This window comes from Culex pipiens, chromosome 1 (assembly GCF_016801865.2).
Source record: "Culex pipiens pallens isolate TS chromosome 1, TS_CPP_V2, whole genome shotgun sequence".
NCBI classification, from domain to species: Eukaryota; Metazoa; Arthropoda; class Insecta; order Diptera; family Culicidae; genus Culex; species Culex pipiens.
The window spans coordinates 17,436,559-17,454,523 of record NC_068937.1 but is presented as its reverse complement, the minus strand read 5'-3'; the positions used below and the strand labels follow the sequence as shown (position 1 = coordinate 17,454,523).

The window sequence follows — 17,965 nt, the reverse complement described above, 5'->3', positions numbered from 1 at the left end:
ATCTTCTAGGTGGAAATAGCTCTTTCCCGAGCAGATCTTAGTTTATATGTGTAGCAATTTTATGTAAAGATTGAGCTTCGTGAAATTTGAACTAAATGTAATGTTTTCATGAAAACTATTTAATTTTGTTCCAAATTTTAATTGGACCAACCCTTAATACAATAGCACAAATTTAGATTGAGCAAAATACATCAGACAAAGCAACTGCAAGGTTTGTTGCAATCTGAAACATGAAACCTTGTTGTAATTACTGATTCTGGTTAGGATAACTTTGTTCAATTAATTGCTAATGGCTGCCCTTGTACTTATTCACCAGGAAGAAAATCTTCTTCCTGTTGACATCCTACCTCAATCCTATCCAATCAAACCAGCAAAGGTTAAGATTGCCACAAACATCGATCTTCCAAAATCCAATTAGGACGCAACATTTTTCAAACCATCCAGCCAACCAATAACTGATATCCAAAAAACTGATATCCAAACCGTTCTCCTCGAAAAGCTCCCAAAATTTATCACCCCCCAGTTTAGCCATAATTTCGCGATTCCACGACATCAGGTGTGCGGTGTGAAACCAGGCCAACCGAACGGAATCCATTTTTCCACCTTGGTTCGTGAGAGTCGTAAATTTGCATGCATTTTTTTTTGTCTTGCTCCGCAAAATCCAGAATTGCATCGGGAATGCAGTAACCTTCTTGCGATTTCAATTTCGGGCTCGCGCGCACGGGTTGCATTTCGAGAGGTGGCCTAGATTTTTTTGGTGGGCAAACCCGAGCAGACGGAAAAAACTTGGGAATAACATTTTTTGATATTCAAAAATACTATGCCAATAACATTTTATGTTATTTATAACAAGATTTGTTATTCGTCAATATGATTTTTTTGTTATTGGATTGTTATTGTAATAACAGGCTAATAACACTTTTAGTTATTCTTCGAACAAATCTTTGTTATTATTTTTTGTTATTTTAACAACTAATCCGATCATCCCAATAACAGTTGGCGGTGTTCTTCCATAACAAAAAATGTTATTCCCGAGTTGTTTTGGCTTTCAACCAGTATCAGACCAATAACAAATTTCGTTATCGTAACATAATTTGTTATTAAACTCTTATGAAAAATTGATTTTTCAAGAAGATTCCATAACACTTTCTGTTATTTTAACAGAATGTGTTATAGAAATAGCATGAATTTTGTTATTACCGTCTGTCCGGGAAGGGTTGTTTTGGTGCACAAATAGACGTGGATGTTTTTTAAACTAAAATATTTGAATGAAATTTTAGATATTTTATTTGTAATATATTTGTAATAATGTCATGAGAATTTTGGAAAAATGTTTGCTTCAATATTATTAAAATTGATATTTGAAATCAAAATTTTCAACATAATTATAAGTTTTAGAAACATGAGTTTTTTTTATAATCTGATTAGTTTGCATGGTCATCACAAATTCACATTGAAGAAAAAACTATTTTCTACCCCCATTTCATTATGAGAATTTTTCGAAAAGATGTAAATAATAATGTCAAAATGATATTTATTTTTTAGATTTATTTGGTAACATTTTTCATTAACTCATTTTCTGTTAATAATATGTGGGTAATTCTCTACCAACTCACACGAAATCGGGAAAAGTTGCCCCGACCCCTCTTCGATTTGCGTGAAACTTTGTCCTAAGGGGTAACTTTTGTCCCTGATCACGAAACCGAGGTCTGTTTTTTTGATATCTCGTGACGGAGGGGCGGTACGACCCTTTCCATTTTTGAACATGCGAAAAGAGAGGTGTTTTTCAACAATTTGCAGCCTGAAACGGTGATGAGATAGAAATTTGGTGTCAAAGGGACTTTTATGTAAAATTAGACGCCCAATTTGATGGCGTACTCAGAATTCCGAAAAAACGTATTTTTCATCGAAAAAAACACTAAAAAAGTTTTAAAAATTCTCCCATTTTCCGTTACTCGACTGTAAAATTTTTTGGAACATGTCATTTTATGGGAAATTTAATGTAGGGGAACAGCATCTAATTCCAGCGTGCCTCTTATGTTGGCAGTTCACAACTTTGACATTCAATTACAGCTAATTAAAAGCGTTTCCATCTGAAACCGAGTGATAAATAGCTCAATAAGAAGTGAGCAAACAAGTTTCTATCAAAAGTTTTGCAAAATTAGTTGTTTAAATAGTGAAATCAGCAAATTGGATGGAGTTAGGAGCGAGTGCTTAACCTACCAAACATACGAGAATTTCCCCTACACAGAAAAAAATCAATTCCCGTAATCGTGAATTAAGTTCACGAATGTGAGATCTACGAAGGAATTTATTCATGAGTATGGTGCATTTGCACCATAAACGTGAATATATTCCTTCGTGGTTCTCATAATCGTGAACAGACTTCATGGTTTCGAGAATTGTTTTTTTTTTCTGTGTACTATTCTAATCTACATTGACCTAGGAGGGTCATTTTTTCATTTAGAACAAAATTTTTCATTTTAAAATTATAATTTTTTTTTTGGCTGAGGTAATTACATTACTGTTCAAAAGCATAAGGTAAAAAACTTTTTTTAACTGTTGTTATAAAACATGTAAAGTTTGATTAATGGTTTAAATAATAACGTTGCATGAATCTACAAAAATAATAAAAAAGTATATAACATATTTATTTGAACCAAAGATGTTTAATTTATCGAAAGAAAAAAATTCCGAGCAAAATTTTTGACAAGTTTTAAGCCGTTATTTGTAAACTTTCCATCTCTGTGAAACTATCCGATAACCCAAGCAGACGGAAATAACTTGGGAATAACATTTTTTGATATTTGAAAATACTATGCCAATAACATTTTATGTTATTTATAACAAGATTTGTTATTCGACGTTATGATATTTTTTTTGTTAATGGATTGTTATTGTAATAACAGATTAATAACATTTTTTGTTATTCTTCGAACACAACTTTGTTATTCTTTTTTGTTATTTTAACAACTAATCCGATCATCCCAATAACAGATGGAGGTATTCTTCCATAACAAAAAATGTTATTCCAAAGTTGTTTGGCTTACAACCAATAGCAGACCAATAACAAATTTTGTTATGATAACATTAACTGTTATTAAAACCTTATGCAAAGATTGATTTTGCAAGAATATTCCACAGTACAGTCGTGTATAAAAAATCATGCAAACATCGAAAAATTATAGTGTTTTGGAATCGGGATGATGTCAGCTATCCATTAAAATTATAATTTCATGAAAATTTTCACAGAAATATGTATTTTTCCTGTATTTTGAAATGCATTTTTTTTCTCTAAAGAAACCAAAAATATATTGTTATTGCAATATGGGTATCAAAAGATTTTTTTTCATACATTTCGAATGTTAAATCATTATTTTTTGAAAATACTCAAAATTTTCACAAAACTACATATTTTTGAAAATAATGCTCAAAATTTCAATTTTTAAAATATGGGTATCAAACGATAGGGATTTTTTCATACATATCAAATGTAATAACAACTTATTTTGAAAACACTCAAAATTTTCACAAAACTATGTTTTTTAGAAAAAAAATACTCAAAATTTCAGTGTTTTATGGGTATCAAACGATCAGGATTGTTTCATACATTTTCAAAGCAATAACCACATTTTTTTGGAAATACTAAAACTTTTCACAAAACCTCGATAGGGGTTTTTTATACATTTAGAATGTAATAACAATATTTTTGAAAATACTCAAATTTTTTTACAAAACTACTATTTTCGAAAAAAAAAATACTCAAAATTACACATTTCAAAAAACATAATGCAAATATGTGATAATATTAAAATTTTCACAAAACTACGTATTTTCGAAAAAATACTCATTTTTTTGAGTATTTTCGAAAACTGTTGTTATTTTATTAGAAAATTATGAAAAAATCCTGATCGTTTGATACCCATATTGTAAAAACGGAAATTTTGAGTATTTTTTAGAAAATACGTAGTTTTGTGAAAATTTTGAGTATTTTCAAAAAATGTTGTTATTACATTCGAAATGTATGAAAAATCCCGTTCGTTTGATACCCATATTGTAAAAACGATAATTTTGAGTATTTTTTTTCAAAAATACGTAGTTTTGTAAATTTTTTGAATTTTATTTTATTATTTGACATTTGAAATGTCTGAAAAAATTCCAGGCATTTGATACCCATATTGCAATAACAATAATTTTGAGTATTTTTTCGAGAACCATTGCATTTTCAAAATACAGGAAAAATACGTATTTTTGTGAAAATTTTCATGAAATTATAATTTTAATGGATAGCTGACATCATCTCGATTCCAAAACACTATAATTTTTTGATGTTTGCATGATTTTTCATACGATTATAGCCAATGTCTCCCATATAGCCAAAATCCCATAAGCTCTGTGCTTCAGTTATGCACTGGACCGTGCTTAACCGAGGCAGCTGAACGAATCAAAACCGGGGCATGACTGTATTTGTTATTGGAACGGCACGAATTTTGTTATTACCGAATGCCCGGGAAGTCATCATCAATTACAACGGTCTCAGGCTTAGTTATTTTTCTTGTGGTTGGACACAGAATTTTCACAAAGTGAACCGTTTGCTGCAAGTAGGCATACGAAATTTATTAGTCATTTATTACAAAATTCTATATTTTCAGCCATAAACTGAAAAAATTAACGTAAATAAATGTAATTATCCCAAAACCAAAGCTAACAGTCTTGCACGTTCATTCGAGTTCGGGAAATCTGTTAGCTTTTTGCCTTTTGCATTTTTAACAAACATGTTATTAAATTAATACTGATTTTTGGTTATTTTAACTGAAAATTAGCAGTAACAAGTACGTTTTTGTTAAAATTTAAGAAAGTAAAATTGATTGTTAAAACTTCTGTTCACGGTCTCTCCGAGTAGGCACTAGTAGCCAAAACAAAAATCAAAATGCAACAACGAAGTCAACAAAAATGAGAGCCACTGATTTAGATTAGAAAAATATTTAACTGTAAATCATGATATTAAAATAACGTGAAATTTTAGAAAATAATTTGTGAAGGTTTGAGTTTTAAACAAGATCAAAATGATGTCAAATTAATTTATATTTTTTTATAAGCAAAAAAGAAATCTTTATTTTGCATCGATACTTTATTTTATTTGTCTGTTCAAAATAATCATCGCAAAATACAATTTTATTCAATTTACCCAAGTAGCACTCATAACTTGTCGACTGTTGAATAATAGTTAGACAGCTGTTTTGGATCAACATACGAGAAAAAATGTCAACGTTAGTTACATATCAGTTTGTTTCACTACTTGTATAACTGACTTATGTAACTCATGAGACGTGTGCCATACAAGTGTTAAAACACAGTCAACTTTACTCTTTTCCAACTTTTACACACAACATAGGGAATATGCACTCGCTCCTAACTCCATCCAATTTGCTGATTTTCACTATTAAAACAATTTATTTTGGAACACTTTTGATAGAAACTTACTTGCTCACTTCCTATTAAGCTATTTATCACTTTATTTCACTCGAAAACACTTTTTATGAGCTGTAATTGAACGTCCAAGTGCTGATATGCCAAGATGCTGTTCCCTCAATGTTTGACTCGAAAACAGTTTGTTGAATAAAAACAATATTGCACTGTTTGTTTCACTGCTTATCCAACATTGTCATGTGACGGCATCTTCTGCAAAATGGACGTGGCCAACCATTCTATAAATAACTTTAGGTTTTCTCGCTTTGTTACACAAATGTTATCGGAGAATAGATTATATAACTGATGCTCAACATACATATTCAACTTGACATTGCGTGTTGTAAGGTGGTGTAAATTTGTACATGAGGAATTTAGAGTTCATTGAAGATTACAATAGTTTCGATTGTTGACCGATTAATTTGTGAACATATCGCTGGTAAAAGCTACAAAAATTATCAGCTTATAGAGTTTATGATAGAGAAAACGACAAATCAAAATCAAACCGATTTTCAATATTACTCCGTGGTACGGTAATCGAAATGACAGTTGAAACGGTTTGTTATAACAAAGTTATACAATGGAGTTATAAAAACTGCCTTGAAACAAACTTATATAACTTCAATTCCAATAACAGCCTTCGTTCTTTAGCTAACAAAACAGACAGCAACCTTCTTATTGACGATTAGGTCAGCTTATTTACTATGAAGCCCCGTGGAGCAATGCGGAAGAGCGCCTGGACCTGCCGTGGAGATAACAACAAGTCGTCGAAGTCGTCGGATCGAATCTTGGGAAAGAGGAAGTTCATCAAAAAAGGAAAATCTAAAAGTTCGCCATGCAGAAATTTCACCCCAATCACATGCGCGCCATGATTATTTTTTCTTTTTTTATTTTAATTCAATTTCGAATTATTTTAAATAAATCTTGCAGAAACAAGCGTACTTTTTTCATTAGCTTCGTGGTTGATTGAAATTCTAATAGGAAACGTTTGTTTACATGTAAGTTAGTCGACGGTTAGACAGCTGTTTTCTATCTAACTTTCCTTTCCAGTGTGCGCTTTGATTTGACAGTAAACCACGCCCCCTTTTTTCGTTGAATCTCTTGTTAGATAGCACAGTGTTGTCAAATACATTTGTACAACTTACTCTGATAACTTTCTTTTCTGGCAAGTTATACAACAAAAAAAAGTGCGCTTTTTCCAGTTCACAGAAGTTGTAGAACAAGTTGTGATAACGAGGCAAATTGGTTATACAACCAGTTAGGAAATACGTTTATCTGACAAAGTGTGTTGCTTGGGTACTAGCACTTGTGTTGCTACAAAACTTACAATGTACTTCTGTTGAAAACGTGAAGTAATTAATACGGATTTTAGTGAAGATTTCAGTACTGAATTATGGTAATTTAAGCATTATAAAAAACGATATAATGATGAACTTTTAGGACTTAACTTTTGCTTAAATTCTTATGCCATGAAATATTTTAACTTAATTAAATACAATACTATAAAAAAAATCAGATTTCAAAATTAATATTGGATTAGGTGGAGGAAAGTATATTAAATGAATAAATGATTGCACTATTATATTTAATTTGTTAAGTAATAACACTAAACACATCCTACTAAACACATATAAAACTGAAAACAGGAGCGTTTGGTACGGTATGTCCACGCATCCTTCCTCCCCTGTAGATTCTGTGAAAGTGTGATTCGTTCGTATCTACAGTAAACACAACGCAATAGGACTGGCCGTTTTAATGTTTGCCATTCATTTTCGGGATTTCTTGGATGGAGCGTAATCTCATCACAAGACATTCTATCATGCTTTCATCGGACTGGCTGCGTTTGTGTTCGATTAGATTAGATTAAACTTAATATTACACAAACCGTTGCATTTTTATTTTTTATTTTTTACCTTCAACACTTTTGTTTGAAAACATGACACCATGGAACTTCTTTAAGAACAAAATATTTCGATTAAATTTTAATTATTTAAGCTTGATTTTTTTTATTCTGCTTTATATTTGTTTTGCAAACCTTAATTTGAACCAAGTCGATTAGAAGCAAAATTCGTAGGTATTACTTAATTTTATCGGAAGTCACAGAAATGTTTCCGGAAATACCGTATCCCACTCTTTCGCAGCCCACCCAACCATGTGCAGTCAAAAGCTCGCCCAAGCCGGAAAAGCTTTCCCCGGCAGCAGCACAGCTCAGCTCAGCTCAGCTCTCCCACACGTACCAACTGCTGCTGCAGCAGCACCTCACAGCAACATTCTGGGAAGAGGAAAAAAGGCTTAGGATTAGCATTTTGCTGGCGTTTCCTGCATGCAAAAAAGGTGGGAGGAGGTGCTGGGAAAGCGGAAACCTGCGGAGGTAAAATGCAAAAAATCTCACCACAAAATTGCATGTGGTTGGATGGGTTTTGAGGATGCGGAATTTGCTGCCAAGTTCTGAAATTGTTTCGGTATTTCTAATGAAAGAAGTTGAGCGAGAGTCGGTGGAGCCAACTAGAATTTTTGGAGTTTTTCTAACCAAACAGAATAAGACAATATTTTAAGAGCAATCATCTGATGACATTTACTATTATTGTGATTATCCCGTTGGTACAATCGATCGAAACAGATTTTTTTTCCAATTGAACAAAGCAAATCATAAGCTGATTATGGCGTCTGATAAATATTCAGTATTTTTCCTTCTGTTTGAAAAGTTCATCAACCTTATCATTTTTTCTTCTTTCTTAAATTTCTCTCCCTACAATAAACCAACTTGTCGTTGGAGGCAGTAGACTCTCAAAACCAGAGTGACTAAAATCGAAGTCCAAATAAAACAACAAGCTTATTGAAACGCTAATGGAATAAGAAAAGTGAAAAAAACTGCTTAACATGGCAAATACTGTCCGTCTCACGTCGTCAGAAGAAGGCGACTGAATGGATTGGATCGACCAAACAGAAGAAAAAAAAAAAAGAGGTGGAAAATCCGATTTCGATGCTGCGTCATCAATTAAGTATAAGAGAGACGTTGGCTGGTTGGTTTTTTCTCTGTTTTTTTTCCCTTTTGCTGGGAACGTCTGTTAGGGTGTCTGATTTCTTCTGGACTTTTTAACATTCGGAAAAAAGTGCTTAAAAATTCATGAAGGCATTTTATTTTTGTTCAGAAAAGAAGAACTTTTGCACATGTGCAGTTCTCTCAGATTTCAGTCACTCGATTTTTTATGTATTTTTTAATCCGACTGAAACTTTTTTGGTGCCTTTGGTATGCCCAAAGAAGCCATTTTGCATCATTAGTTTGTCCATATAAATTTCCATACAAATTTGAAAGCTGCTCATACAAAAATGATATATGAAAATTCAAAAATCTGTTAATCTTTGAAAGATGAAGGATTTTTTTGATCGATTTGGTGTCTTCGGCAAATTTGTAGGTATGGATAAGGACTACACTGAAAAAAAATGATGCACGGTAAAAAAAATTGGTGATTTTTTATTTAACTTTTTGTCACTTATAATTGATTTGCAAAAAAAACATTAATTTTTTTTTTTTTTTGATAACATATCAAAAAAAAAGAGGACATCAAATGCCAACTTTTAAGCAATTTCCAGGTTGTGAAAAAAATCTTTGACCGAGTTATGAATTTTTTTAATCAATACTGATTTTTTCAAAAAATCGAAATATTGGTCGCAAAAATTTTTCAACTTCATTTTTCGATGTAAAATCAAATTTGCAATCAAAATGTACTTCAGTAAAATTTTAATAAGAGGCACCGTTTTCAAGTTAAGTCATTTTTAAGTAACTTTTTTGAAAATAGTCTCAGTTATTCATTTTTTTTTCAATTAGTGCCCATGTTTGCCCACCTTTGAAAACATATTTTTGATAAGCTGAGAAAATTCTCTTTATTTTGTTTTTTTTTTAATTTTGTTGATACGACCCTTAGTTGCTGAGATATTGCCATGCAAAGGTTTAAACCCCGAAAAATTGATGTTTTCTAAGTCTCACCCAAAAAATCCACCATATTCTAACGTCGATATCTCAGCAACTAATGGTCCGATTTACAAAGTTGAAATATTAAAAATTCGTGAAATTTTTCGATCTCTTCGAAAACAATATTTTCAATAAAATTAAATCAAGACTGACATTTCAAAAGGGCCAAATATTCAATATTACGCCCTTTTAAAATATTAGTCTTGGTTTAAAAATTTATATAAGAAAATATTTTGTTGACATCAAGTCCTCTAAAACATAAAAAAAATAGTGTTTTTCTTTGCAAATCAGGTTTCAGTGCCAAAAAGTTAAATAAAAAATCACTAAAAAAAATTTACCGTGTATAATTTTTTTCAGTGCAGTTCATATCATCATACCTACAACTTAGCCGAAAACACCATATCGATCAAAAAAAATCCTTCAAAAGATCAAGAGATTTTTGAATGTTCATACTTCATTTTTGTATGGACAGCTGCCAAATTTGTATGGAAAATTATATCGAAAAACTAATGATGCAAAATGGCTTCTTTGGGCATACCGAAGGCACCAAAAAAGTTTCAGCCTGATTAAAAAATACAAGAAAAAATCGAATGACCGAAATCTGAGAGAACTGCTCTTTATATAAATGCATTGCAAACAACTGTAAACGTAGATCATGCACTTCACAACCCATTTTCAGTAAAATGTTGAAAAATGGTTTCATGCTGATATTATCTAAATTTACATGATTTTTAGATAGATTTTAACCCCCACGTGTTTCACACAACATTTGTGAAATCTAATGATCGGAATGAAAAATAAAAAAATATCCGAATCAAGACAAACATTTTAAAAGGTCCAAAAATTAAATATTAAGCCCATTTGAAGTATAAATCTTGATTCCAAAATTTCGAAAATATTTTTTTTGAAAAGATCATAAATATTTCACATTTTTTCCATTTTTCTACATTGCAAATTGGACCATTAGTTGCTAAGATATTGGAATTAGAAAATGTGGGAATGTTCGGATGAGAAATAAAAATCTTTTTGATTCAATTTTATTGAAAATTTTCTGAACTTTTCAAACCAAATATTTTAAGGAACTGGCACCTTTGAACACTTAAAAAAAATTAAAAATGTTGAAGTTAATTTAAAGGTTGCTTCATTTTAAAAACTGTGCACTTAATCAAAAACTCAGTGAAGTAATTTTCGATTGCAAACTAGATTTATTCATTTAAAAAACTAGGTCAATAAGATTTTTAAACTAAAATTTCTATTTTTACAGAAAAAGAACATATATTTCAAAAAATAAAACACGGAGGCAAAATTGTTCTCCATACTCTCTCAAAGGTAGAGATTTTTTGTCTCCTTTATTTTATCAAAAAAAATCAAAAATAAAGCATCCCGAGCAGACGGAAATAACTTGGGAATAACATTTTTTGATATTTGAAAATACTAGGCCAATAACATTTTACGTTATTTATAACAAGATTTGTTATTCGTTGTTATGATTTTTTTATTATTGGAATGTTATTGTAATAACAGACTAATAACATTTTTAGTTATTCTTCGAACAAATCTTTGTTATTAATTTTTGTTATTTTAACAACTAATCCGATCATCCCAATAACAGTTGGAGTTATTCTTCCATAACAAAAAATGTTATTTCAAAGTTGTTTTGGCTTTCAACCAATACCAGACCAATAACAAATTTTGTTATGATAACATAAACTGTTATTAAACCCTTATGCAAAAATGGATTTTTCAAGAAGATTCCATAACACTTTCTGTTATTTTAACAGTATTTGTTATTGAAATGGCATGAATTTTGTTATTACCGTCTGCTCGGGATACGGATTTTTTTAAAAAGAAATTGAAATGAGCACATATTTTTTCGTGAACCTATTTAATCTGAATAGTCCTCAACAGTACAACTTTACAAATGATTTGATCAGAAAATTCCTTCAAAAGATACAAGTTTTCGAATATTTATGAACCATTTTTGTATGGATATCTGCTAAAATTGGAATCTGGAAAAAATCTGGACGGGTTTCCTCATCGTTATTATCTCATTGAAAGAGTTAGGTTAATTATGAATAATTCAATAATTTAGGCAAAAATAGGTACCGGCTAAATTAGATTACCCAGTTTTTTTTGTGTTCCCGAGCAGACGGTAATAACTTGGGAATAACATTTTTTGATATTTGAAAATACTAGACCAATAACATTTTATGTTATTTATAACAAGATTTGTTATTCGTCATTATGAATTTTTTGTTATTGGGTTGTTATTGTAATAACAGACTAATAAAACTTTTAGTTATTCTTCGAACAAATCTTTGTTATTATTTTTTGTTATTTTAACAACTAATCCGATCATCCCAATAACAGTTGGAGGTATTCTTCCATAACAAAAAATATTAAAACTTAAGATTGAAAAAAAACAAAAGATTATATTGACGAAAGTCCAAAAGTGTAAAAAAAAACTATTTTTTAAACGATTAAAAGTGTAAATAATATTTTTTTGGTTTCAAACATTCCAAATTTTTGCATTTTTGTGGCTGTTGTGTGGAATTTTCTTTCTTTGAAATTTTTCCAATCTTTGAAACGCTACCCGGGCAGACGGTAATAACAAAATTCATGCCATTTCAACAACAAATACTGTTAAAATAACAGGAAGTGTTATGGAATCTTCTTGAAAAATCCATTTTTGCATAATGAAACCCTTATGCAAAAATGGATTTTTCAAGAAGAAACAGTTTATGTTATCATAACAAAATTTGTTATTGGTCTGATATTGGTTGAAAGCCAAAACAAGTTTAGAATAACATTTTTTGTTATGGAAAAATAACTCCATCTGTTATTGTGATGTTCGGATTAGTTGTTAAAATAACAAAAACGAATAACAAAGATTTGTTCGAAGAATAACTTAAAATGTTATTAGTCTGTTATAACAATAACAATCCAATAACAAACAATGTTATTCTCAAGTTATTTCCGTCTGCTCGGGATATTTTAAATAATTTTATGTTTTTTTTTGTCTTAAAAAAGGATTCATATTTCAAAAATATTTCTATAACATTTGAATACTATTTAATCTTGTACTGTGCTTTGACTTTTTGTAAAAAAATAATATTGTGCAATGGTTTGTTTGGTCGCAGAAAAAGTACCCATAAAGTTTAAGCAGCAATAATTTTTTTTAAAGCTATCTCAAACATGTAAAAACAGGAAGAATGTATTTTGAATCGTGTTCAGCTAATTTTACTTAAAATCACATTAAACTTTTGAAGTTGTTTAATTATTTTTTGTTTTTTCTACCCCTGATTTTACGGACCGTTTTTGAAGGGGGGAGGAGACAAAATTGTTGAAAAATATTTGCTATAGCCTAAGCCCAATTGAACTTAATAATTATTGTTAAATAACAAATGCAATGTTGTTTTTTATTTTTTTTTTTTTAGATATAATTTTGTTAAATTTAATTTGAAAGTTGTAAATTTTTTCTCACATTCTACAATATTTCAAACAAACGACTTCTGGGATGATTACTCAGCATTTTCCAGCATTTATTGATAGCATTAGTAAAGTTAGAAAAGTAAAGAATCGTTTTATTTTTCTCCTCTCGATGAAATCAATCGAATCCGTTTGAACAGATTACATTAGGTAGAAAACAGGCTTAAAATAAAAAAAGGATATAAATCGCTGAAACTGAAAGCAAAGCAGAAAAAGGAAATAAAAACGAACCTAAATTGAAACCGTCATTTGTGTCATTAAATTATTCATCAAAAAGTTTCCCCTGGACTAATTCGGCTTTCTTTTTGATTTCTTTTTTTTCTGACAGTTGCAGCGGCTGCGACAGTCTGTTCCCGTCGCTGATGCTGCTCGAGCACCACAAGGAGGAGTTCGAGCACTGGAGCGACTTCGAGGACGATGGCCGGTTGCCGTGCTGCAGGCGGAACCGGCGGGACGACGAGTACACGGACACGGAGACGGGCACGAGCGACGCCGAGAGTGAGGATCTGGAGCGGTTGCTTTAAGGAGTGAGAGGGGGGTGACATTGTTTCTTTTTGGTAGTGTGGAACACAATTGAGAAGGAAGAAGAAGAGATCGACTGGAATCGATTTGAGTTTGGAGGAGCGTCCTGGGTTGGGGTTTAGTTGAGGGAATAGTTATTGTTCAGGTTTTTTCCAAAAAAAATTCACTGGTATTCAGAGTACAATTTTCATTTTCTCTAAATTAATTTGGTGCCATTAAAAAATCACGTAGCAATTTTGGGACTTTTTACAACAACATATTTTTTTTAAATAAAAAAGCAAATGATGTGTGCTCAACGAACATTTTTTAAAAAACCTTACCGATAATTCAATTCAAGAAATTTCTATAAAAAATCTTGTTCAAACACCGTATTCATACTACATTTAAATTGACTTTATATTAATATCTATATTTTCTCAAAACGACTTTTCTTTGATTTTTTTTTAATATTTTAATGAAACTTGCCCTTTTGAAATGTTACGCTTCATTCTAAAATGTGTAATGGCAAAAAATATAAAAATTGGAATAACAATTGTTATAACACTGGGGGAATTGCGCCTTAGCCCGCACGCTTACTGCAACGGTATAACGAGAGAAGGATAAAAGTCAATAAGAGCGTGCCTGGCTGAAATGTTTCCCGTATGGATGGGTTTTTTGTTGATAAACATCAACTGCTTTGAAGCACATTTTCAAGGTTGTAAATGGTGATTTAATGCCAGTTGTAATGCTGCAAAGTCTTGGTACTTTGAGGCACTCGCAAAGCTTATTTACTACTTCAAAACATTCCAGTGCTGATTTAGTACTGAATTAATACTTCAATTTAGTGCTTGTGGTTACTTGGGAAGCCCTATTTTCAACACTTGGCTATAAAAAGTGGTTTAAAGTGCATTTTGCACCAGTTCTGTAGTTTTGTCATCATAAGTTTTGAAGATTTGTAAGATTTGACGAAAACAAAAATTTTAGCGAAACAACAAGCTTTTTGCGGTTCTTTACACCGAAAATTTTCAAAAATTCAAAAAAAATTAAACCCAAACATGCTCAAAATAATTCTGAACAGAGGTTATCCGAAAAAACAATCTCCATGATTTTCAAAATGGGGGGAGGGGTGACAAAAACTTTTAAAAATATTTGCTCCAACCTTAGTTTCAATGTATAAATAATCAAAATTGGTCACAAAATACCGTATTTTTCCGAAAGTACTAAAATTTTCATAATTTGCAATATGGGCATCAAACGAAACGAAATTTTGTATGCTTTTTCACATTTTTACAGTTTTGTTGAAAAATACAAAAAATTTCACAAAATACCGTATTTTTTTCGTAAGTACTCAAATTTTCATAATTTGCAACATAGGCATCAAAAGAAACGATTTTTTTACATTTTTACAGTTTTTTTTATTACTAAAATTTTCACAAAATATCATATTTTTATGAAAATTCGCATTTTTTTACAAAATACCGTATTTTTTCGAAAATACTCAAACATTCAAAATTAGCAACATGGGTATCCAACGAAGCGAAATTATTAAGGCTTCTCACTTTATTACAGTTTTTATTGTTTAAAACTAAAATTTTCACAAAATACAATATTTTTCGAAAATTCTGAAATTTACCAAATTTCTAATATGGCGAAATTTGTCATGCATTTTCAAATTATAAGAGTTGTTTTTTTTTTTTGAAGATACCTAGATTTTAACAAAATACCATATTTTATCAATTTTCGAAAATACGCAATTTTTTACAAAACACCGTAGTTTTTCGAAAATACTATAATTTTCAAAATTTGCAATATAAGTATCCAACGAAGCAAAATTTTGGATGCTTTTCAGTTCATGACAGTTTTTATTGTTGAAAACTATAATTTTCACAAAATTCCATATTTTTTCAAAAATACTAAAATTTACCAAATTTGCAATATGGGTTTTAAACGAAGCGAATTTTGTTAAGCATTTTCAAATTATTAGAGTCTATTATGGGAAATACCTAAATTTTCACAAAATACCAAATTTTATCAAAATTACTAAACTTTCACAAAATACCATACTTTTTATAAAATATTATAATTTTCAAAATTTCCAATATGGGTATCAAACGAAGCGTTTGTTATGCATTTTCAAATTATTAGAGTCTTTTTTGGAAAATACCAAAATTTTCACAAAATACTAAATTTTCACAAACTACCAATTTTGTTTAGAAAATATTAAAATTTTATAAATTTGCAATATGGGTATCAAACGAAGCGTTTGTTCAGTATTTTTAAATTATTAGAATCTCTTTTGGAAAATACAAAAATTTTCACAAAATACCATTTTTTTATCCAAACTACTCAAATTTCATTAATTTTAATTTTAGGTTCGAACCAAACGAAAATTTGCAATATGGGTATCCAACGAAGCAAAATTTGTAATGCTTTTCAATTTATTACAGTTTCTATTGTTGAAAACTAAAATTTTCACAAAATACCATATTTTTTAGAAAAAAAAATAAATTTTCAAAATTTTCAATATGGGTATCACACGAAGAGTTTGTTGAGTCTTTTTTGGAAAATACCTTAATTTTCACAAAATACCATATTTTACCAAAACTACTAAATTTTCACAAAATATCATATTTTTTAGAAAATATTAAAATTTTCTAAATTGGCAATATGGATATAAACAAAGCGTTTGTTCAGTATTTTCAAATTATAAGAATCTTTTTTGGAAAATACCAAACTCTACTCAAATTTCATTGATTTTAATTAGGGGTATCGAACGAAACGAAAATTTGCAATATGTGTATCCAACGAAGGGAAATTTTTAATGCTTCTCATTTTATTACAGTTTTTTTTTTTTTTTTTTTTTGTTGAAAACTGAAATTTTCACAAAATCCATATTTAAAAAAAAAACTAAAATTTACCCAATTTGCAATATGGGTATTAGCCCGGGTCAAAAAAAAATAAAATTGCTTAAATCAAAAAGTATATGAGATTGCCCGAAAGAGTACTCAAAATGGGGCCTCCAGCCCAAATTTCAGCACATTTGGTTGAAAATTGGCTTGCCTTGAGCAGGGACAAGTTTAAATGGGAATTAACCCGTAAAACTTGAGCAATTGGGTACATTGCTCTGTACAAATCTGTAGTTGAAATTTAACGACTTTTGCATACCATGGGGTGCAAGGGGATGGTCTGGGAAACAATTCTTCTGAAGGGTGCAAGATGATACGAGGCCTCTAATCTTGCCTAGAAGCAGATTCATTCCGGCGTCGCCGAAATATTCATCGTACCAGCAAATGTACAGGGATAAATCAAAGCACACTAAGAAGGCTGCCTCAATCAGAGGACGCCACATGTCAATCAGCCACCACGTGGCAGGAGGGTATTTGAAAATTGGAGTTTAAAATTATATTTGAAGTTTATAAAGTGTTTTTGCACAAATATCTGACTAAATACAATGTTATAACATTGACAGAACCACTTTTAAAGCCAAAATTGGAGAAACCCTCCTGCCACGCGGTGGCTGATTGACATGTGGCGTCCTCTGATTGAGGCAGCCTTCTTAGTGTGCTTTGATTTATCCCTGTACATTTTGCTGGGACCATGAATATTTCGGCGACGCCGGAATGAATCTGCTTCTAGGCAAGATTAGAAGCCTCGTATCATCTTGCACCCTTCAGAAGAATTGTTTCCTAGACCATCCCCTTGGACCCCATGGTATGCAAAAGTCGTTAAATTTCAACTACAGACTTGTACAGAGCAATGTACCCAATTGCTCAAGTTTTACGGGTTAATTCCCATTTAAACTTGTCCCTGCTCAAGGCAAGTCAATTTTCAACCAAATGTGCTGAAATTTGGGCTGGAGGCCCCATTTTGAGTACTCTTTCGGGAAATCTCATATACTTTTTGATTTAAGCAATTTTATTTTTTTTTGACCCGGGCTAATGGGTATCAAACGATGCGTTTGTAGGACATTTTCAAATTATAAGAGTTTTTGTTGGAAACTGAAATTTTCACAAAATACCATATTTTTAAAAAAATACTAAAATTTACCAAGGACATTTTCAAATTACAAGAGTCATTATTGGAAAACATACATAAATATTTACACTTTTTTTTAGTTTTTTTATTGCTAAAATTTTCATATAATTGCGTATTTTTTCAAAAATACCCATTTTTTTACAAAATACCGTATTTTTTCAAAATATTTCGAAATCCAACGAAGCGAAGCTTTTAATGCTTTATTACAGTTTTTATCGTTGAAACTAAATTTTTCACAAAATACCGTATTTTTAGAAAATACTAAAATTATCAAATTTTGCATTATTGGTATCAAACGACGCGAAATTTGTTTACAAAAGAAAACATATTTTAACGAAACTACTCAAATTTCAATTATTTTAAATATGGGTATCAAACGAAGCGAAATATGTTTGCTTTTCCATTTTTTGATAGTTTTTTTTATAAAAAAACTAACTTTACAAAAACTACCGTATTTTTCAAAAATACTATATATTTTTTAATATGTATGCGTTTTCA

General features: G+C 30.6%; 1 protein-coding gene across 1 annotated transcript in view; it reads left to right on the top strand.

Annotated features, from left to right (window-relative positions):
- The window catches only part of LOC120428512 (uncharacterized), a 29,819-nt gene extending 15,365 nt beyond the window's left edge, over positions 1 to 14,454 (top strand). The window contains exon 3 of the mRNA XM_052707458.1: positions 13,260 to 14,454. Within this exon, the coding sequence (XP_052563418.1) occupies positions 13,260 to 13,455 (196 nt within the window). The 3' untranslated portion in view covers positions 13,456 to 14,454. The remainder of the gene's footprint in view (positions 1 to 13,259) is intronic.
- The last annotated feature ends 3,511 nt before the right edge of the window (positions 14,455 to 17,965 follow it).